A 23,800-nucleotide genomic window follows, 5' to 3' on the forward strand; every position below is an offset into this window, starting at 1 on the left:
GTGGATAATTTGGTCTCTAGGTTTGTTGTTATATATACCAGGGCGGTGCTCATCAAATTGCCATACCGCATGTTGGTGGCTGATGGATTATTTAGTGGCCAAATGAAGAGTTCCTGCAGTTGCTGTTTTCACCCCCATACAATGTTTAGTCGGCTTAAGTGAATGCTTACATTGGCTTAATCTGCTGCTGGATACCTATCCCTGGTGGGAGATATACGTCTTCTTCACTTGACAAAGTCTTGGGTTTGACCACTTCGTTCACCCCATTAAAGTTTTTTCCATCTCTGCGATCGCTGTCCCCTGCCTGGTGGTCTTGGGCCTCTCGGCTAGCTTTTTGAATTCTTTCAAACCATCTTGGCCTCCTGATCTGACATCCGGTCTTCTTGTACAGGTACTCATTAGAGATCTTTTGTAGCCAGTAGATTTTACAAAGACAGCTGTTGTGGAAAGTGTCACTTTTGTACATGTCCTTCTGCACTACCCCCCACACTCAGATGAATATAATAATACTGACATAATGTTGCTCATATAGAGTTTCATTATGGTTTTGATACTATAAATCAGTGTTCTTCTGAACACCTTTGGGTCTTATACGCATAAGTCAGGCCTGGTTCTGTCAGACATTTCTTCCTATTAAAAGGGAGTTTTTCCTTCCCTCTGTCGCCAACTGCTTTCCCATAAGGGGTCCATCTGATTGTTGAGGTTTTCTCTGTATTATGATCTTTACAGTACAATATAAAGTGCTTTGAGGCAACTGTTGATGTGATTTGGGGCCAAATAAGTAAAACTGAACTGAAATGAATAGAATTGGATAGATGGATGGATTAAAGTATGGATCAAACCAAGCAAAGTGAGGTGAAACCACGGGAGCTAAAGTCAGTTGATGACATGTATTTAGGAAAACCCTTTACTTTTCTTGAGCCAGTAAAAGCAGCCAGATCCTTGGCAAGTGATGCCAGATATCATTGATCTTGTGAAGTGCAGTCTGCGAAGGAAGGACTTGTGCAGGTCCCCAGAGGCAGCAGATCCATTAAGATGTCTTAATCCAGTTCATTAGGCAGGACTGAGGTTGCTGCTTTCCGCCAGTGTGTCCCAACGGTGCAGTCCAGAAATGCACAACAACACTGCATCTAATTTCAGTTGGAAGAAAGTTGTGACTGCAGCTTTTGTCAGTCACAATCAAGTATGAAAACACCGCGTACTACACATGTAGATTAGACTTCATGCTGACAGCACATACACATTCAAAGACAATATCTTTTGTCAATCTTAGAGCAGGCATTGCTAAGCTCAAGCATTGTGTATTATATAACTTCCATCCATCAAAGGTTATTTTTAAGTAGCAGCTGCTGGTCAGCACTGCCAGTCGACCTCCTTCGTCTTGATACAGCCTCTGTTTCTGAGAATGGCCCGGTGAATCCTCTCAATGCTCTAGTCTCGACTATAAATCACAAGAAGACATGTCTGGCTCTGAATTATGGCCTTCTGGCAGTGAACTGGGATAAATTGCAGAGACTTGGATATGCATGAGCATAATTATGAGGGATAATTCAAGATGTTCCTTCTGGAAAATGAAGAGAAATGGCGTTTTGTAAGATCTAAGCTGAACAAGAGAGAAGGCCTGTGGCACGGTACTTTACTCAGGATCTTGTTTGTCTTTGTTGCACTTTGTCACAGTTAAAGTTTGAAACGCTTAAGGATACTAGCAGTATCACTTTAGCCTCAATTAGTTCTCACTGTTTCCATTTTACTTCCAGGCATCGGGATCGCTTTGGAAAGAAAAATGTTCCAAGATTGCCTCGTCAGTCCTCCTACAATGCTGAGGACTGAAGGAGACACGCATTGTATTCAGAAATATAGATTAAGTATTGTAAAGGGAAATTGCTATTGGCAGACACTGAGTCGACTTATTGGAATGTTTGTTTGGAGGAAAATATTGGATCAGTATATCCTTTGTGAATTGAATAAACTGTCTGTCAATTAACGTAACTCTGTAATAAACTGACAAATGGTCACCGGGATACAGAACAAGTGGTATTGGCGTTTGGATCTTGCATCCTGTAACAAATGTACTGGCACTGTGTTTAAAGACAGAAGATCAAGCATTTTCCAATCTGTTAAATGTAGTTAGAGTTTTCCGGAAGCATCTAGAATAACCATTATAAAAACTGCAGTCTAAAAATGTGAATTTATGACCTCAAAAAGTCATGCCTAGTTATTCATCTTTGCACGAATCTTACTTGGAGTTTGTGTTGTTGTTCAAAGGCACTTCAACATAGCTAGAAATCACAGATGATCCTTGACTTATCCAAAAAGCCTCATCTGTACCTTGGTAGTTCTGTCACACAGTGTTTAAATACCTGTTTTTTAATATTGGTCGTGATGCTGTCACACAACTTTAAAATATATAAAAAGAAGTAAACAACAATGACACGCTAGTTGCTAGTGTAATGTTGGTATGTCCCAAGTTACTCAAAACTGTTATAGTATCGCAAGATTTATCAGTATTTTCCACACAATTTATTCAGCAACAAAGTAGCTTCAAAGAGCCCGAAACATGTGTAATCTTAAGGACGTTTATTAGTTTGCAGCGATAATATCACCAGATATCTTTTATTTTCTTGCCTTCTCACTCTCTCACACTGCATCTCACTCTTCAGTCTGATTTTTAAAAAGAACAGGCGTCCAGTGAGACATTTGTGAGTAATTACAGCAGTGCACCCCAAGCACTTGTCCTTAGCTGCCCGTTAAATGCCCGTTTCCAGTTTGACTGAGAAGAAGCAAGTATTTATAGACGATCCCTCACCCATCACACATGCAGACAGACGGTGACAACAAAAGGCGACATAAAAAACAAAAATAACATTTTGAGGTCTAACAAATATCTCAACCTCTGAAATCCCAAGAATTACAAACCAGAACTAGAATAATTTAATAAATAGTGAAGTTTCCATTTTACATCGTGTCACAGTGTTTAACCAGTTAACTCTCTCTTCTAACCTTCAGACAAAATCAGAACTGAACATGGTAACCAGAAACTTTTTGTTTAAATACAACAGATTCATGTGTGCAGAATATGCCATAAAATACTAAAATAATAATAGGGTATAATATAATAATAAAAAATACATTTTACCATATATATTTTACTTATTTAATACTATTTTAGAATTGAGCTATTTGCACATATTAGAGCTATTTCTTGTATTTTGTAATCTTTGTAATATATTGTATTATTTAATTAGTTCAGTCTATTACTGTAATTGTCTTGGAGCAACTCTAACCCACATAATTTCCTTATGGATTATTAAAATATTCTGATTCTGTTTCTGATTTCTTATTAATCTAGACTGTCACTGATATTACTGAAACAGTGGGTTGTTGGACATTTTTCAGGAGGATATTTGAACTGTAAAGCAGCATGTTTAAATGTTCTTGTAGTGATTTCTGCTGCTTAGAGCTTTATTTTCACTCGATTACCATTATAAGTGCCACTACTACTACACCAACACCGAATGTTGACCAGACTACACTACAGTGAAAAGATCTGCATAAGCAGATATTATATACAGTCATAACTTTATATTTCCTACATTCCTGCATTTGTGAAACCTGATGAGCCACAAAGAATATGATCCTTTTCTCTTTTAGCTCAAGGTTGATAATTCGACATTAGAGGCTGTGTGTTAGAAGATAGTCCAGCTTATTTTTGTAATTTGACTCATCTTTTTTGGACGCTTTCTCAACCCACGGTTTCCTTTTCCTTCAGCTCACATTAACACAACCCACTGTGTGGTTTTTTGGAAGGAAGTATGAGTGAGTGAGAGTCACACTACATGTCATTGGGATCCATGTTTAGCAATAAAAGGATAAAAGAGGATAAGGATAAAGGAGATGAACTTCCATGTGAAATTAAAGTGTCTGTTTGTTGTCTGTTCAGTGTTTTGCTTGAGTTTTGGAAAATACTCCTAAAATTGTGCGACACTGTTACAGAATCACAGTATCAAGGATTCTGTGAAAAGTGACACAGTTCAGTTTCGTTGCATGTTTTTGAGCACATGAGCTTTTCTGATTCTTCTTCTTGGATTTAAATATTCATTTTATTGTAGGAAAACTTTTGCTTTTATCACAACCCTAACCCTCACAATAAATTGGCAACAGTGATTTACTTTGCTTTCAGCAACGTTAGCCTAAGGTTGGCGCTCACATGCTGAAATATAAAGACCCATTAAAAGAGGTGGCCGGGGTTCGCGTTTTGCTGTTAGGTAATCAAGAAACTTGTATGTCTGAGTTCATTAAATATCAGTTCAGGGCAAAAAAATCCTCCCAATACAACCTTTAATTTGATTTAGTTTAACAGTTTGCTAACAAAATATGCTGCTTTAAATGTTTTATGTTTTACAGTCCTCGTTAGTTTTTACTCAAACTGCCAATTTTTTATTGGTCCAAACTCCTGGTTTTCTGAACGTTTAGGTCTTAAAGAAGAACTTTAGTACATTCATATTTTTATTTTTGAACTTAACTGGAATAGATTTGCTTGGTTCACAGTTTGGATGCAATCCCTACTGTATGACACAACCAGTCTTAGCAACCACCCTTCCTTTATGGTTGCTTTCTTATGATTAATTTTTGGCTGTGATGAATTACTTGCACCTATGCTGACCTCAATATCTGAAACTTTGACCATGTTTAATATAACATGCGCCACTGTAAAACTATATTTACATCATTTAAAACAAGGGCAGTCAGAATAGATCCCCTTGAAAGAAACTGTGTGCCTTTCAGTGTGAAATTGTGAAATGCAAAATAGAAACACGAGTTATAATCTCTGCTGAAAGTGTCTGTTTACGTGTTGACAGATGGCATGTTTGGGAGGTGTCACTCTGTTCCGGTGAAGGAGATTTACACCTACGATGTTTCCCCATCTGTAGTGCAGCGCTTCAGGATGCTGCTGGAGAAGCTTTCCAACAGAGGTAAACACGTGCACACATGTTCTGCTTTCCTCAGCCCAAATGTGTATGTACGTTTGCACAGAACATGCACACGCACAAAGTGGCGTGCCGTGTCAACTTCAAGTTCATAATCTTCATAATCATGGTCCTGTGCAAATTATATGCACACTCAGCTCTGTGGCTTTTGTAGGATATAATCACAAACTGATTTGAGATTATTTTTCAAACCAAGGTAGAATAAGTGTGTTTAAACTTGTCATATAGGAACACAAGACTTGTTCCACCCAAATACTGTAATGTCTTTTCACTCGGTCAGATCAAGATTGTATGCATGCATCCACAGTATGTATTTATAAATATACAGTGGGAATAATATGTGCATTTTACCCAAATAACCTTGACGCCTGTGAAGCAGGTGTGTTTTCTTGATTTGTAATTACTTCCCCAGGTTAGGGGATTTTAAAGGCAGGATTAGGGATTGAAGAAGGAGTTGAGCTAATGCTGTCACTGAGAGTGCTAAAAAGAGCTGCATGGTTCAGTACGACACATTTACTACTTTCCTACTTTAGTTTCCATTCACTCACTCAAACCCAATCAGAGATACTTGCATGTTATAAATGTGCACACTCTGTTTGGTGTGCATAAAGCAGTGTGTTAAAATAAATATGTCTGTTATTTTAAGTTTAAATAGTTTTAAGTGAAATAAATGAAAACTCATTATTTTACCTTTCTTATATATTTTCCAGAGAGGATTTTTTTGCCTCTTAATTTCCTTTTTTTTTGGCTTCTCAGCATTAAAAAACATCTAAACTTTCACAATGGATCCCCTCAAATCATGTTCTGTTTTTCAGTCTGTAATGATGAGTGCTAACTCATTCCTCTTCTTCCTGATTTACCGCAAAGCTATTTGTTTTCTGCCCTGCACAGATGTAGTCAACATAAGGCTCATTCACAGCATATTAGCAAGTAAAGAGAGAGAAAGAGAAGTAAGTGTTGTTTAAAACTGTGCACAGACACAGTGTGAAGTGAGGCTTTTAGACATTTGTCACCATTGAGGAGAAGCGGTGTAGTGAGAAGGACTAATGGGAAATTCTACTGTTTTGATCAGTCTGAATGTGCTCGAGGTTCTGGTGACTGTTACTTATTGACACAGCTACTACATGAACTGCATTAAAAGCTTCTGGGTTAAAGAAAAGACAAGAAAAAAAAAGAAAAGACAAGAGAGCTGCTGCCATTGTAGACGCACCTTCACACCGAGGCCTGTCCTGGTGAAAACATCATGTTAGCAGACTTACTGGAGGAGTTGAAGGAGACTGGACTCCAAGCTGCTCCTGCTGATCATTGCTATGCTGGACCTGAAGATGTGGCCTGTGATGTCTGCACTGGAAAATAGACACAGCTGCAGCAGAAAGGACTGAGAGGCAGAGAGAGCTGGAGGTGAGTCGACAAAACATCCAGCAGAGAATCCAGGACAGAGAGAAAGATGTGAAGCTGCTTCAACAGGAGGTGGAGGCCATCAATCAGTCTGCTGATCAAACAGTGGAGCACAGTGAGAAGATCTTCACTGAGCTGATCCATCTCATCCAGAAAAGAAGCTCTGATGTGAAGCAGCAGATCAGATCCCAGCAGGGTGCAGACTTTTCTTCTCAAGTCATATCGCACTGATCCTGTCGGCAATTTTTCGACAATATTAAGTTGTGTGAGGTCAATTTTGTGTAGTTTATGTGCTGCCTGCCCCAAATGTTAGCTGCCAGTCAGCAAGCTTGCAGTTGTTCAAATTGTATTTTCTGCTGGAGTCTGTACAGGTGGCTGTCGCAGTCACACTGGCAATTACTGCTAAAGCTAATAGCTTTTTTTAGCGTCTGCTGTTGATTCTAAAGCAGAAATGTCAGAAATTCAGTGCAGTTTACATTACTGCAGTCTGCAGTATATTAGTCAAATAGATATTCATTATCGACAGAGACATGCTTTTATGGTGAATAAACAGAACAGTCTCATGGGTCTTGTGCCTTATCCTGATTATCCTAATACTCTGATGTCATTCTCATCACAAAAGGCAGAGATGAAAAAATGTAACGTTCTGTCTCTGTTGTCAAACAGATGTTTTTTTCTTTTTTACCTGGTTGTTCAAAGAACAATGAGACCAAAGATTAAAGCTAAACTATTCTCAGGAACTTGAACTTGTTTGTGTTTTGCACTTGTTGAGTGAGAAAAGCCAAATAAAGTCAATAAAGGAATTATTGAAGCCTTTGAATGATACAACCAGGATAATCCAAAGTTATATATATCTCTATATAGATTTGTATGACGTATTTTCCTTTAGTTATATGTTAAATATCTTATAGATTTAGATCTTAAATTTATTCCACTCTTGTTCGCAAAACTCTGTATTTTCTGTCAAAGTTTAGAATATAATTTTGTGGCTTTAAACCACAGTTTGTCTGAGTTTGTAATGAATGGATCACTGTTCCGAGGAGATTAATTGAATTAGTTATAAAGTGGTTTACTTTCTGCCAGAGTTCACTGTTGCATCCATGCTTACAGTAATACATCAATATAGCTGTTTATCCCACAAATGAATGAACTAAAAAGGAAAGAAGGAACGGCCCGAGTGAGCATTATGGCGTAAATATTTGTTATTTGACTTTTTGGTTTAATCAGCCTTTGCTGTGCCTGTGTAGAAACGAACAGATGGATCAGTTGTCGTCTTTCCTGCTGCACTAAGTTGCTGTTAGTGTGCTGTACCACGAGAGGGAGGCAGAGACCTGCGTAACCTCCCACTGAGCTGGATTTCATCCCCTTTCATCATCCAGCTTTGCTCTGAATGACAGGACCTCATGTATGCAGGAAAAAAAGAAAGTCCAGTCTTTTGTGCTTGACCACTCAAAAGAGAATGATTTCAAAAAAGTACATTTGTTTTGGGAGGAGTTTTTCTCTCGTGTTTTTATTACACCATCCTTCTTTTGAGCTCGATTTAGTGCATTTCCTCCCTTTCCTCTACCCACCCCTCTCCAAAAAAAGAAAAAAAAAGTCCTCTGGTTTAATTCTCCGAATCGGAGCTCAGCGGGAGAGCTAGAGAAATATTCCGATTTCACAGAGGCGACAAGTTTGGAGGCATTTGTCAGGAGCTCTGAAGTGAAATGAATTATGCAAATGAGATGTTTGGGCCCGGCTGTCTGCAGAAGCCATTAGGGAGGACAAAACTCTAAAGACACTAAAGCATCTGCATTTCAGGCTCGGCTAGTCCACTAAAAAGGTAACGCGGTTTACTCTGTCCTTTTGCTTTCCCTGTTACAAACACGATCCTACGCCCATATGCCCATCAGCTCTGTTTTAGGATATGGGAACTGATGTCCTGATTCACAAAAGCGCACGTGGAAAGAAGAGTCCACAGTCAGACCGATATCTGGACATTTAGGCAAATACTTTATGTTTATTCCCTTTGACATTGAATTTCTGTTAGGGTTTTCACATCGCAAGAGTCACTGGGAAGCTCTAGTCTTGTTTCCAGTTTTCCCAATAAGCTGAGCTACTGATGGTGTTTTGGCTGCAGCTTCATGGAAAAAATAGTTTGTTTCTTCAAAATGTTGATCTGCTCCAAGGAGAAGCAGGTGATGGATAAGTTCAGTGCATCATGTCCCATGATAGCATGACACTGTGTTAGCACATGAAGCCGGTTTATGATCAGTCAGCTGATCCAACATGCAGGAAGCTTTTCACCCAGATGATTTCACTCTTAACATCTTATCTGATGTACAAATTAATATGCACATGTCTCCATTATGGCATACACCTGCCGCTTTTTAATCTGTTTGCAGGGCAAACACATAATGATCAGTCGTCAGTCACTGCTGCGCCGAGCTTGGTGCTTTCCAGCAGGGAGTGACGAGCAGCCTCATTTATAAAAGAGTGCACAGGAACCATATTAAAAATAGTAAGTAAGTAAAATGTATTTATACAGCACCTTTCTACATAAGGATCACAAAGTGCCCCACAGCCACAATCAACAAATATAAAATACAAATATTAAGACATAACAGTATCCATTAAATGCTTAAATAAACATTTCAGTAATTTCATCAGATCTCAAATGTAATGCTCATGCATTCCATCTTTTAGGAGCCACAATCTTGCATATCAATGGATAGTCTCCTTTGGTTTTCAGTGTAGAACAACAAGATTTGGTCTGAAGTCTGAAGCCCTCAGTGACCTGCATATTATAGAGCAGAAGCAAGAGCTTGCTAATGTGAACAGGCATTTTACTGTACAGAGCTCTGAAAGTGATCAGCAAGATCTTAAACTAAAGCAGGTGCAAAGATGACAAAACACATGAAACACTTAGAAGACCTATTAAGTGCAGCAGCTGGATTTTGGACCTTTTTGTAAGATGACTTAATCGTTTCTTATTCTGATTTGGACACCATTCCACTGATGGGGTCAATACTTCATAGATGAAATATAAAGATTATCAATATAATTATTGAAACTAAGAGCCTGGTCAAATGTGACACCAAACTTTATGACATTTGGTGGAACCGCCGATGATAGAAGTGCACATAAAAGGCCAAAAATGGAATTGGCCAATTTTTACAGTCAGGCTTCAGTCCACACCTTACTGTGGGATCTTCTCACAGGCTCTTCTGATTATTTTTGGTTAATTATTTACGTTAGTTATTGTTCTATAATTGAGTAACGCAAGCTAATTTGCAGCTCTCACTAATGACACAACATTTTTGGGTGGCTATTAAACGGATGTCAAAGAGAGACATAAAAAAGATGTCAATTTTGTTTTATAAAGAACTCGTTTAATAAATGGATAATGTTATGAGCTCATCCATAACCAACCCAGATGTTTAAGTCAAACAACTAGTTTTTTTTCCACCTAGTTAACCTATAGGTCCAACCCTGTGAGAGAACAAACAGGTTCGCCACCATCCCACAGACGTTGGACTGACCACAGAACCAAGAGTTGCCCCTGATGTGAATGAACGTCAGATAAAAAAGCGCTTGAGCAAAGATAAAAGTGCTGTATGAATGTGTGTGTAGTAAAAAAAAAAAGTGTTGTGAGTGCTCCAATTGAGTCAAAAGGCACTATACAAATACCAGTCCATTTACGCACATCCTCATAAACTCTATACGTCTGTCACTGTAGAGCCTGTCTGTGTTTTCTGAGTGTGGTTAATGTCACTGTACGCCCATTTAGTAACAGCGTTATTATTATCAACAGGGGTAATATCGAAACTACAAAAATCAGACGAGATTTAACCTTTAGCACACAGTACATTTGCCTCTCTCTTTCTTTGTGAACGGTTTGAATCTTTCACAAAGTTGTTGCTGCAATTCTGTTTCTCCCCCTTTAACCACCCACACACACACACACACACACACACACACACACACACACACAGACCCTCTTCCCACTCGCACTGCTCACTAAAGGCCCTGCAGATGTGAAGTCATTTGAAAAGCCACCTCGTCAGGGTCACAGCTGCTGTTCGCCCACAGCAACGATGGTCCTCTTTAGTTCGCACACGACATCAAAAACACACTAACCTCCCCGCACCACCTTTGAGAGACTTAACAGTAGATAACTCTTGCCTTTATCATTATTATTATCATTATTATCAGTTGTCCCATGACTCCTTATGTTCTACAGCTCCAAATTCACTGTAAGTCATGCCACGAGTTCCCTTCCTCTTTTCCCCGTGGGATCTTTTGCTCATGTTGCTAAAAAACTGAACATTTTCACTTGGAAAAATCAAAAACGTTGTGATTCACAATTTTGTATCCCACTGCTTTCTTGTGTTTTTGCTGTGTTTTATCCTATTTAGTTCTACAGCATTCGTTCATTTAAGCATCTGTCACATAAACAGTATGCCTTCAGGGATAATCAAAGATCTTCTGAATCTGAGACTAAAGTGTGATTCTTTGATTCTTTAGTAATTTACAAAAAATATATACACACGGTTGAAAATTGTCAGCATTCTACATCGCTTCTATTTACAGAGTGTTTGGGATTTGTTGGCAAAGACATGTCGTGACTTTTTTACCCAGTGATCCAAAAAGTTTCTCACCTTGCTGTCTGCTGTTTTGTAGGACCGCAGTGATTGTAATTGGACTTCAGGTTGTGGAAATTAAATTTGCATAAATGCGGCTGATAAATCAAGTTCTAAACTGGTGGAAGGCTGCAGTGTTTTTGCCCATGGTTGTAATTAGCGTGACTCTTAGTGAATACGGCCGATGGTATTTGTGGAGCAGGCGGGCATCATTTATTAACTGTGGAGGACGTGCAATACAAAATTGTTGAGAAAATGCAAACTGAACTGGAGCATTTCCAAAACGTCTTTTTCTGACCTCTAACCTCCTCAAGCTACATGTATTTCATTTTCCAAAGACTTTTTATTTAAATAACTGTAATCACAAAGGTTTTTTTTTATTACAAAATTGCCTTAAGGGGCTTTACAATCTAACAACCTGTTACAATGTAACAACCTATGTCCTTAAGCTTTCCATAATCCATGAGTCCTTGCAGGTACATCATCGCATTTTAAATTCAGTCCAATTTCTTTCAGGACCACAGTCTCATTTATTTAGTTGTGAAAGCTTCAAACTCTGATAGACCTTCACCTCATACTTCAGCTGGCCGACAACCTCCTGCCCGCTTTTCTGTGGTCGGTTAAGTCTGTGAGATGCGCGGAGTCACTCTGAATATCCTGGCAGGGGCTCCAACGTTTATTAACCTGTCGTGTCAGATGCCGTCTGTTCACCCGCCGCTAACGCCCGTTTTCTCTGCCACCGTGGCTGCCATTAAAGGCTCGGTTTTATGTCTCTTTGATGGCGAAAGCTGGCCTGACACGCTGTGCAGCTGTTAAAGAGAGGCTTGTGCCTGATTCGTGGCAGTTGGGGTTGTAATTCATTTTGCGGGGGTCTAAAGGAGGTTTCTCGGTGCTGAGATGCTCTGAAATGAGTTGAGCTTGTTTAATTGGATTCGCAAATGATACAGGCAGAAGTGTAAATTCAGTTGGAAAAAAATGGTGCTGTTGTTGGTTAACTAGAAATGGTATGAGATCTTGGCAGCAATGAGATTATTGCTGGCAGCGCTTTCCAGTTTCACAACATGCTGATTGTTCTGCAGTGCGTCTTATAGAGCTAAAATCTTAGGAATGGACATTTTAAGTAAAACTAACAGTTAAAAAAAGATCATTTCTACTGAACATTTTCAAAATTTTCGTGTTTTTTTCCCAGTATGCTAAATATGAAAGGAGGCTAAATGTTTTTATCTTGTTTCTTCCTTCACTTTAATGTTACGCCGAATTTTTTCTGTTGCTCTGGAGGCTGTCTTGTTTTCACAAATTGGGTTTTCTCAGTAAGAATTAGGCTGCGACACAAGTTTGCTCTTCAGTGGGTCTGATGATGATGATGATGATGTTCTTTTGCTGAGATTTGTTGGGGATTTAAAGCAACTCTTAACCATTGGTGATAGCTCACTGTGAGAAATGACAAAGCGAAAGAGAATCATCCTGTGAATCACCTCTAAAACACCATCATGCACTCCCTGCTCAACAGACGGCTACAGGCAGACACGAGCTGGTGAAAAGTGGTTATTAACGTCACTTGGGAGTTGGTGGAAACTTTAAACAGAGCTAAAAGAGAGAGAATGTGACTCTTCTCAGAACTCATCGCCTCCATCTTTTGTCTCCAGCCTCGTTCCTGTTTACTCTCGACTCCGGCTTTTTTAAACCTCGGGAAAGACTTAATTTTGAGCAAAAGCATCCTCATTTCAAAACGTGTTGCTCCGGGCAACCTTTTCTACACCTTTTACATTCAGGTCTTCTCTTCTAATGTTCATTTTGCATTCTGTTATCATAGTTTCAAAACTCTCTAAACCCGTGTGGTAATTCATATTCCTGCTGTCGGATTGTATAACCTTGTAATCCTTTTCGTCTGGTTCTCATTCACGTGAATGATTGAAATGCCTCTTTTGAAAGACTGCCTTTATCTATGTCTAAATATCTGTAAGTTATGAAACATTAATGTTGTTACTGAAGTTTGGGGCTTATTCACACTTACGGCTGTTTTGCATGTCACATATTCAGATGGAGGCAGTGGTATGTAGCATTAATCATTCAGGACAGGAATCCTATATTAAAACAGTAAAACGCTGATATTCTGTCTCTACAACAGGTGTTTTTTTGGCAGTAAGATGGTAGCTTTTAACTTTTAGTTCAACTTGGTTTGAAACAGCTGATGCACGTCTAATCTGTTTGGCTGCGTCCCTGCTGACTTTGACTTCATGTAGTCGGACTTCTCCATGGTCTGCATTGCCAATGAGGTTGTTGCTGTCAGGATTTAAGGCTGCTCTTTGCCATCATGCTTCATGTTTTTTGGTTATCTATCAATATTTTCCCCAGTTTTCAGTTCCCTCAGCTCAAAATGTGCTATCACTTTTTTGCGTGTGAAACTGACAGGGATGATATTTCCCTTCTCATTTCAAGTGCACGTCCTCCGTGGTGGACCCACATCTTGTGGCATCACAGCTGGAGCTACAGTCTGCATTACTTGAATCTTTCAGCAACGTCATCGCTCATCTGCCAAATGCCTCCGTTCGTGTTGTGCTTTGCGCAGCGCGGCCATATTTCCGGTAACATTTCGTTCCGCTACCCCATCTGGTGTTGGCGCCTGCTCCTCTGTTCAGTTGCCAAAAAACTGTGTTTGAATGCATGTTAAGTATAAGAAACAGACGTGAATGCCCAAGCAGCTCATCAACCTTGTCCTTTTGTACACTTGCTGAAATGCAACACTTTTTTTTGACATGCCCAGTAAATCCACAAGAATGTCTGGCTGACATTGCTGCAGTGGCAGCTTGACAACTAGGTAATAAAATCATTACCTAGAGGAAAATAGACACAAACGTCCAAACTACTCATTTGTTCTTGCTCTTGAACACTTGTTTAAACAGCAGATACAAATAGCTTATGCATAAATACCAAATAAGGACACAATACACAATCAAATATCAGAGATGTAAAAAAAACAACTAGGTGGTCAGGAGATTCACTGAAACACTTAGTGAAATTTTCACTTAATGAAAATTCCAATAATATTTCTTTCATCTCAGTGAAAGAAATATTGAAATTTCTCTCATTGTGCATAAATATACATGTGCATAAATTCTGTAAAATAGCTCTCTTTAGAGCTTCGCCCCACCTTATTCATCACATTTGTGGTTTGCTTATACTAAAACAAACATTAAGAAACCTTCAGGTGCCGTATAATGATGTAATCTAATAATATAACATGACTATGAGTCAGCTGCTTTCTAAAGTCTGCGTGTTTTCATTCCAACACCTGTGCTCACTTCTGTAAAGCTTGCCTCTGACACGTGCGCTCTATAGAGTAATAATTAAAAACACTAAAAAAAACACTTAAGCTAATAAATGTAAACCAAAGTTAAACATTTTCAAACAACAAAAACTAAACAGAAACAAGAAAATCCACTCTGGAAACTAACTGAAACTACATGAATATTATAAATGTTATGTATGCTTTTAGTTATAATGTTTTGCGTGTTGTGATCATCTTTGATGTCTGAAACAATGGCTTCTTTCACAGATGGCCTGGGTAAGTTTTGGATAGAAGTACACAGAATAGATAAAACCACACTGCAGTTTATGAGCGGTCAGAAAAAGACGAGCAAAACTTGTTTATGTTTTAAAAAGGTTCATGGGAAAAAGCATGTCCAAATCAAATCAAATGAATCAGAATAATTTTCCCTCATTAGGACGTTATTGCAGAGATGGTATTACTCGAAATTTGGTGTGAAATTTGGGTAATAAATGCAGAACACAAAAGCAAAGCCACATCTCTTGGCAAGTAACAAACATCTTACTAGTAGTATTTATTGTTTTATTTGGTTCACTGTACTTTATTTACTGTTTTTACGTGGCCATTGATCTCACTGTAGGATGTACACATTCTGGGTTTAACCCCTGACCTCACTTTTTCATCATGGCAGTGGTGTAAATATTTAATCGTTTGTTTAAGTAAAGATGTGTAAAAGAAATTCCCAAGTAGCTCATCATGTTGTACAACTGAAGTGCAGCAGGAGAGCTAGAGGAGAGACGGTTTCTGCTTAGTCACTGAAACAGTCTCTCGCCGGAGTCTCCAAGGACGACCCGCTGTTTCCTCGTCTCCTCTGCTAATGAGTGACCTAATGAGTTTAGGGAAATTACTGCATGCTTAGCAATTTCTTCTCCGTCTTTCTATCCCATACTCACCACGTGTCGGCTACACTTTGCTCATGCATACAACCCACTTTTTCTGTACTTCAGTGCAGTTTTAATTCATTCGAGACTTACAGGTGCACAGTAGATATGCACCTGGGCAATACTGGACTTCCTGCTTGTGTCCTGTTAACGTATGTATTCCTGTCTTTCTAGTTCTAAAGGGTCCCCTTGTTTCTTTCTGTAGGTTTGACCTGGGAAGATGATACCACCCAGCAGGTTCTGTCCAAGGAGTTATCCAAACTGAGAAGGATTCCCTACAGACCACAGCAGACTGGGTCGTTCTACACCACTGAGATCAGGTCAGATGTTTATTTAGCTCAAATAGTTTTGTGACCAAAGGACATGTAGATTTGTAGATTTGCACTTCTGTTTTATCTTACTCCTAATAATTTTCATTTAGTTTTGTCGTCACCCCACTTGGCAGGCCGGCAGCGTGGACAATAAACTTTGTGAACACGATGCCTCGAAAATGAGACGGCATAGGGCTTGATAGCATAGGTGCATCTACTAAACATTTTGGACAAGTCAGAATCCCGGTGACCTTGACCTCAAGGTCAAGTTGTCTGAAAATCTTGTGAAAACAATAACTCGAGAAAGATAACACTTAGGATTTTCAAATGGATACCATTGGTGTATCTACTAAAAATCTTCAACGAGTTCAAATATCAGTGAGGTGAAGTTTTCTGTCACCTAGGATTTTAAAATTTATACCACAGGTGTATCTACTGCTGTCGGAGGCTGAAGGGTAGCACTGGCTGCTGCCAGTATTTTAATTTCTTACTTTTTATTTTACTTTGTGACCTTTTTTTTGCCTTTTTTCTAATACTAATATATGATATATGAAAATTTTAGAATGGCATCATGTTAATAATTCCATTTGGAGGAAAAACAATTCATTTGCACGTCTTTGCAATGAAGTTATCTGACTGTGCTACTCTGAAGTGACTAATTTCTGCATTTTGTTCATCTTTTTCTCTACTCTCACAGGCCAGTAGCTCAAGCAATGGACCCAGTGGACCAAAGGGTGAAACCGGTAGAGGTAGAACTCGGCAAAAATCTCCAGATGTACCTGCAGCGCCTTGGCCTCCTTCCCAAGACATCTACTTCCAGCTTGAGCGCACCAAGCAAGGTAAACATTTACTCTGTTTGGCTTCTGGGACTTGGTTGTTCCGGTTCATGATTTTCTTGCCATTTGTTGGAATTTCTTTGCCTCAAGCAAGTAAACAGAAACTATTATGCTTTTTATTATTTTCTGTTACATATTATCTTCTTCAAAGGTGGGAGCTTTAATTAAACATGGGTAAAGTTACAAACAATGAAGGCAAAGATCTTCAAACTAAACTTAAAAGCACCATCCACCTGCTGTACTTTTGTTCATGAGAAATAGCTAATCAGAAAGAAAAGGTCGGTTTAAGTTGGGGTCTGTTTGACAGTGAATGATCTGAGTTGCACCAAGGCCCAGTATACTGTGAATCATGCAAAGTTCCTCTTGTAGAGTCCAAGTGTGAAAATATGGAGCTGTTAATTCACCTCTATACATCAATTATCAGTGTGCTAATTGAAAGGATTCAAAAAAGCCCAAAAGTAATGAAGCGCAAATGACAGAATATCGCTGAAGTGCCACATAAACCTCAGCTCCCGCTGGTCCTGTTCTCACATTTGAAAACCGAAGAATATGTGAGGAATTTGTTTTTATCCCAATGACTGCATTTAGCCTCGACCTCCATTCGAGGCCACCTGGCTCAGTTTGAAAAGAAAGCGTGCACACATACAGTGCACGCTCGCACAACACGCTGAAAGGACACAAACGCGCACACCTTCACAGCAGGTGGTCCGCTGTCATCCTTCGCTGTCGCTTCTTTCTTGCTTCTCTGTCCTAACTGATGACTTCTCCCAGCTTGACCGTTATGAGGGAAATAATACCAGCCGAGAGTTCAGGAGTTCACCGCTCTAATTAATAACTCAAGGCGCGACTGCGTCCCTCTGCTGTGCCTGCAGAGGCCTCTTTCCAGCTGGGGAATTGTACTGAGGACCAAGCGAGTACGACTGCGTGGAGCCTGCAGGCATCGCTTGCAGGCTCATGGCCTTTTCTATCCAGGTTCACCTGTTTGGTGGCAGCCAAAAGGAGCTGGAGGGTTGAAGGGGCCCTTCGGGTACGAGTGGCATAAACATCACCAACTGAGGGATGTAAATGAATAAAGATACTGCCAGCAACAAATACCAGAGGGGGCCTCGCACACACAAATCATAAAGAAGTATGACAACTGTGAGGAACGGCTTATGTCTGTATTGTTATGATAATTTTGCCGTTACTCAGGCTTGTGCCATTTCTGTGCTCTTAGGTGGGCGTTAATGGAGCCGGCAGTGACAATTTGCTTTTGTTGTAGCTGATGGATCTGTTAATATGATTGCATAAATGGATTAATAACTTTTTTTCCCCAAAAATGGCCTTTTTCATCTCAATAATCATTTTTGTTCAAATGAAGCCTTTAATAATAAAGCAAAGTGCTTCTTCATGCATCCAGATACTCTCTCTAAATCTAGTGGAAGAACAAAAACAAGAAACGTTACATTTAGATGTTTTCAGCAAATGCACATCTATTTAATTTTGCATACATTTTGTCTAGAAGTAAATTGGCTACACTAACACGAAGGTTACTGGATTGGTGGTGTTATAAAGAAAGAAAAGCCAAAGTGTGTCGAAAGAAAAAAGGCAGGGTGCTTGTGTTTTGTACTTTGGCGTCAGGATGGTTTGCATTCTTGTCACATACAGTTGGTCCCATTATTTTAGGACGTTGTCTCAGCCTTAAACGTGTGACGAGCAGATGGGACATTTTCTTGGATCCAGCATCTGCATAAATAGTAATTCTGCATGACTCATATTTTTTGGTCAGATTTTTTTTCTGTCGCAGCCAGTTTTTTGTCATCATTAAACATCGGACAGAGGGATGACTGGGAATGAAGGGGCTGGTGAGTGAGATGGTTGGCATCTTAAAGTTCTAGGCAGCAGGAATGCTCAAGCAATGCAAAGTAATTATAATTTACTTTATGCTTTACTTTGCAGTTATACTTTGTCCCTTGCGGTCTGTTTATTTCGAGGTCTAATTATTTGCTCTGAGACATTACAACATATGGTCGGGAATTTTCAGGCTTTTACTTAAGCTCTCTATAGTTAATGGAGTTTGGATGATTCACATTTCATAGCCTCTCAGTTCATCCATTGTGTCAAACAAAACATTTGAGGTAGTTTTCCTTTAATTCCACTCCCCTTTTAGGCAGCTTTCTCCTGATTGGCTGCCCCTCACAAACAGCAGGTGGGTGGGACTTTTATGCTCACATCCAGAGTCGTGTTTTGAAATGACTGTATTAGGGGCATGCACTTCTCCTTCAGCCACAGTGTGGCTGTTTCTCAGAAAATAGAGCAAAAGCTCTGCTATTGGAAAGCTGGTGGAAGTGTCTTCAGCATCAGTGTCTTTGTACAGTATGCTTGTGTTTTCCAGAATGACCGTTTCCAGTCCGGCATCCCTGCAGAGCTTTATCGCTCCAAGCCCCAGATTTCAGCTCAGAAATCACCTCCCTCCAGCTTCTCATCTCTTTCATCGTTCCAACCCGTGCAAAAGCAGAGACCACCAGCCAACCAGCTCCTCGCCACGCAGGCTGAGGGTGACCTTCTCCTGGGCGCCCTGAGGCAGTATCTCTCCGGGCATGCGTCCCTTCACAGTGGGGGAGCGAGCCCATTCGAGCGCCTGAGGACGTTCTACAGCAACAGAATAGAGAATTCTGGGCTCAAAAAGGAGACCTCGAAATCCAGACTTGTGAACATGGGAAGGCCTCAGGGGGCCTTACCCAAGGACCCACTCACGTCTGTTGATGGTATGTATTTTACCCATGATGGATTTCATCATAGTCTGCAGCGTGTTTGAGATGCAAAATTCCAGGCAGGACGTCTTTCACTTTCAATCGTATCTCTTACAACATGTAAACACACACATGTTGAACTGTCAGTGTTGCCAGATATTACATAATTTTATTACAAGCAACAAGGAGAACCTGTGAGTTATGGCTTTCTTTGAGTGGACTGAACCATGCAGAATACCAGAAGTGGTGCCAGGAAGTTAAGAGAATCGTTCAAAGTAAAGCAAATTTGAATAGAAATAAGGAAATTGTAGCACAGCGTGGTTACACTTAGAATCAGATAGCATGTTTCTGCCTTAGCCTGCTGTCAGACGCTGGCTGGGTCTTCATTATAAGGAAGTTATTATTATTTCTTTCTTTCTGTGGCTACACTGAACACACAGGGCTTGTGGTGAAAACCACATTGTACTCTTTTTCCATAAAGATGAGCATTATTTGCATGACTTTGGAAAAACTAGCTCACAGCAAGGACCATTAAATAATTGCTATAAGGCTTTCAAAGTTAACTCAAAGGTAAACTTAATCACGTGTAGTGCGCCCAGTTCTTATGATAGTTGTAGATGTTCAACTTTCATTTTTATCTGTGCATTAAAACCTGCACACACTGACAGGCCCTCATACTTTAACTTAGCAAACTTGTTAGCGAACATGAACTCATATAAGCATCCAGCAAACAGAACAGCATTAAATTTAGTCCAGTGTCCACCTAATGAATATAACTCTTGTATCGATTCTCTGTGTCTTTTTTGAGTCCTGAGGGAAATATCTGTCTCCTAAATTCTCCACTGTGTGCTCACTAGCTAGCTAAATGTCTGCCTGCTGTTTGGTGCTGGTACACAGGGCTTTTCTGATGAAAACAACTGTCTGCTGTGGTTGCTATGTGATGCCAAGTAAATAGTAAATAAGTGGACAGCTATACACCAAGCTGAAGCTCGCTGTAAACCTGAAAGGAGCTCCATAAACAGCTTTAGCTTCATTGCTACAAATCACAGCTTTCACATCGTCACAGTAAGATACCTAAAAATATTTAATGCTGAGATCAGAAGAGAGACAGCAGACATGAGAAGTGAGACTATTGCCTCTAATCTAAACTACATAACTGGTTTTAATGGGGACTGATTCTGCTTTTTCTTGTTTTCTCTTAGAAATACACGATCATAATAAACATGTCCAGAATTTCAAATAATGCAGCCACTATGCAATCCCAGCAATCTATACACTGAGGATGTCATGTCAGACACACAGCTCTCCCACCCACCTGCTGTTCAAACCTTCTGGTCACGAGGGGCAGCCAATCAGAAGGAAGCTGGCTTAAAGCTAGTAGAAAGGCAGTTAAAACAGCTTGTTTCTGACAGAGGGTAAACTGAGTGACTTAACCAAAACCCAGCACAAGATCAATAAATATTATTTTGAACTATGAATCATACAAGTCCAAGAATGCAAACATGGAGCGTGGAGTTAGAATATTTGGTCTGCTTTAATGATAATAATTTCTTTGTCTTTCATTGTTATTTTACTTCCATCTCTCCTCCAGAGAGGTTCATCGAGAACGTTTTGAAGAATGTTGACAGGCAGCATGTGGACATGGATACGCTGACACCGCAGGATTTGGACCAGCTGTCGAGCCTGATAGCTGAGGCTCTACAGGTAGTTGATCAGGACAAGGGACTAAACAGAGGCCTGAGCCGAATGAGGGGACCAGGACCGAGAGACCTGGAAGGAGAGATGAGTGATGGAGAAGAAGAAGCAGAAGAAGAGGAAGAGGCGGGGGAGGTTCCTAGGGATGAGTTGCTGGGGAATGCTCCTACCCTGAAACCTCAGGAGAGCACTCCTGTCGCACTGGCAGCACTTCAAGGTAATTTTATAGTGATTCGTTTTGTTCTTACGCAATTAAAGTATTGAGTAAGCGATGGAAAGTAAGTCTATAATACATGCATAATTGTGTAGGCTGGATTAAACAAAAAAACGGAGCTCTCAAGTTGCCACAAGAGTGCAACATAAAAATCAATGTGAAAATAAATAAGCATCCTGTGCTCAATGCAGAACATAAACCCAGCCAGTGTTAATGGTTTATTGTCCACTGAGGCCACTCAGGCTTTGCATGTTTACACAATCACTAAAAGTGCTCAACAGATAACTAAATGATTAAAGACTGTGGTCAGACAGCAGTGGATATGTTATTTATGTTTTCTTGTGTTTTTTCAGCAACAGTGAAAAATAAATTTACACAGGGGTGAATTCAGATCAGTAAAATATTAGAGAATGGTGAATTTGATTTAAGGAAATGGCCTTGAAATTTGGCAGCTTTTAGCTCTGAATGAATTTTTACATGAACCACCTCTTTTTCTGTCTTTCTGCTCCCGCTTTGAATGGAAACACAAATGTATCAATATGATTATTCTCTTTCTCCCAACAGAGCGTCACACGGAGACAGAGGAGCAAAATATGCAGGACAAGGTAAGCAATCAGAGTAGCAGAAAGGGAAGACTTAAATGTCAAAGCCAAGGCTGACATTGTAAGCAGTTATGTAATTTATTAAACAAGGGAATGAGATGAAATTTTGCAAGGGTGAAATCACTGCCCAAAGAATTTATCTAGAACTCAGTATTCATGCGAGAGAATGAACTGCTGACAACAAAAACAAAATTCATCAGGTTTTAGTCCCAAAGTTTTATTTGTTATACTGCTAGTATGCACTAATAATATTCTTTTTTTATTTATTCAAATAATGAAGACAATCTTCCACAATAAATCGGACTGATATGAACATGTGCATTTTTTAAGGAATCGGGAGAGCAGTGGATAAATGAGTGAGTTGGAATTAATTAAGGCTAAACAAGGTGAACTCGTAACAACGACGCTGTACTGATTCAGTCCTTTATACTGTAAATTGAAACCTGGGTAAAAAAAAAAAAGTAAACTCATTAGTGTATTTCACAGATTTCTTTTATTCAAAGCAGTGGTTGAAATACTAGCATGTATAGTAGAGAGATGTGTGTCTAAAAAACCAAATGTGATTCTGCTATAAAGTTTTAAAATTTCAGCGGATAGATCACCAATAGATACTTAATTGTTTCCAAGAGGAAATTTGTCTTGGACTCTACTAAACTACTAAGCTACATAATAAAAATAATTATGACCAGATAGAGGGGCGATTATAAGCTCTCAGCAAGGCATCAGTCAGTATGTGCGTTTGTTCTGTTTAAAATTCCTCCTGATAGAGGCAACAAAGGATCTTTAAAGCCAATTTCATTTGCACTTTGACAGAACCTTGATTTTAATGACAGAGGAACATCTTAAAGTCAATGCATACCTGATTACAATCTCTGATGAAACAGAGGTTTTTTTCTTCACCTCCAGACAGACGTGAGAACCAACCAAATCAAGAAAGTCCTGTCACGAAGGAGATCAGAACGCTCGCGGGTTATGAATAACCAACAGACTGTGATGTGTTACACACTACTAACCAGTTACTTTAGTGCTGCATTTTAAACAAGAAGACTTGTGCATGCAGAAATGCTTTAGTTTGACATTAAATGGATCGTGGCTGATTTAAAAGCGGAAATTTCAATCTGTTAAAAATGTGAAAACCCTAAAACAAGCTAATTTTTTTTTCATGCATTTAAAATGTTTGTGTTGTCCAGACATGTGACTACAGCCATGACAACAGGTCATCACGGCAGTTTGTGAAATAGTCAGAAACTACTGATTTGTGTTTCTGAACACGAATGCCTTTATTCCATCTGTCCTGTTTCATACTTACTGATGTATGTATGTAGATATATTAGTGCTGTCAGCATTAATCTCGTTAAAATTACATTAATGCCATTTTAACTAGATTAACGCGTTAACGAGCTAACCGCGCTAACGAGCTAACCGCGCTAACGAGTTGACGCCATGCAGGCCCACGCACAGGGTGATCTGCGGTAACTTGTTAATGGAGATTTTCCAGATTAATGCAGTTATAGCATTAACGTAATTTTAACGAGATTAACGCTGACAGCACAAATATATATATATATATGTGTGTATATAAGTGTATATAAATGAAAAATATTCACTCTTTCCTTATATCTATCTATAGATCAATATATATATATATATATATATATATATATATATATATATATATATATATATATACACACACACATATATATATATGTATATATATGTGTGTGTGTGTATATATATATACATATATATATATACACACACACATATATATATATATATGTGTGTGTGTGTGTGTATATATATATATATATATATATATATATATATATATATATATATATATATATATATATATATATATATATATATATATTAGGGGTGCAACGATATTCGTATCGATATTGAACCGTTGGATACAGTGCTTTAGGTTCAGTACGCATATGTATCGAACAATACAACATTTGTAATTTATTTTATCAACTTTCCTTCTGACGATGCTGTCTGTGTTGAGCGCTCAGTGAATCTGCGTTCGACTACTCCGCCTAGGCGCAGATCTACTGAGCACTCCACACAGACAGCATCCTCAGAAGGAAGAGCGCAGGGCAAGCTAGCAAGACAGAAGTTAAGCTCTCCTTGGAACATGGACCTCCCCCACCCTCATTTAGATCTGGCGTTTGGAATTATTTTGGT

At 39.2% G+C, this 23,800-nt stretch overlaps 1 protein-coding gene across 1 annotated transcript in view; it reads left to right on the forward strand.

Moving 5' to 3' along the window:
- The window catches only part of LOC309694492 (receptor-type tyrosine-protein phosphatase N2-like), a 223,000-nt gene that overhangs the window by 23,535 nt on the left and 175,665 nt on the right, over positions 1–23,800 (forward strand). Inside the window, exons 3-8 of the mRNA XM_082514620.1 lie at positions 4,860–4,973; positions 15,423–15,537; positions 16,226–16,367; positions 18,739–19,111; positions 20,688–21,008; positions 21,570–21,610. Coding sequence (XP_082370746.1) covers positions 4,860–4,973; positions 15,423–15,537; positions 16,226–16,367; positions 18,739–19,111; positions 20,688–21,008; positions 21,570–21,610 — 1,106 coding nt within the window. The remainder of the gene's footprint in view (positions 1–4,859; positions 4,974–15,422; positions 15,538–16,225; positions 16,368–18,738; positions 19,112–20,687; positions 21,009–21,569; positions 21,611–23,800) is intronic.

This window comes from Aulonocara stuartgranti, assembly GCF_965226115.1.
Source record: "Aulonocara stuartgranti genome assembly, chromosome: 18".
NCBI classification, from domain to species: Eukaryota; Metazoa; Chordata; class Actinopteri; order Cichliformes; family Cichlidae; genus Aulonocara; species Aulonocara stuartgranti.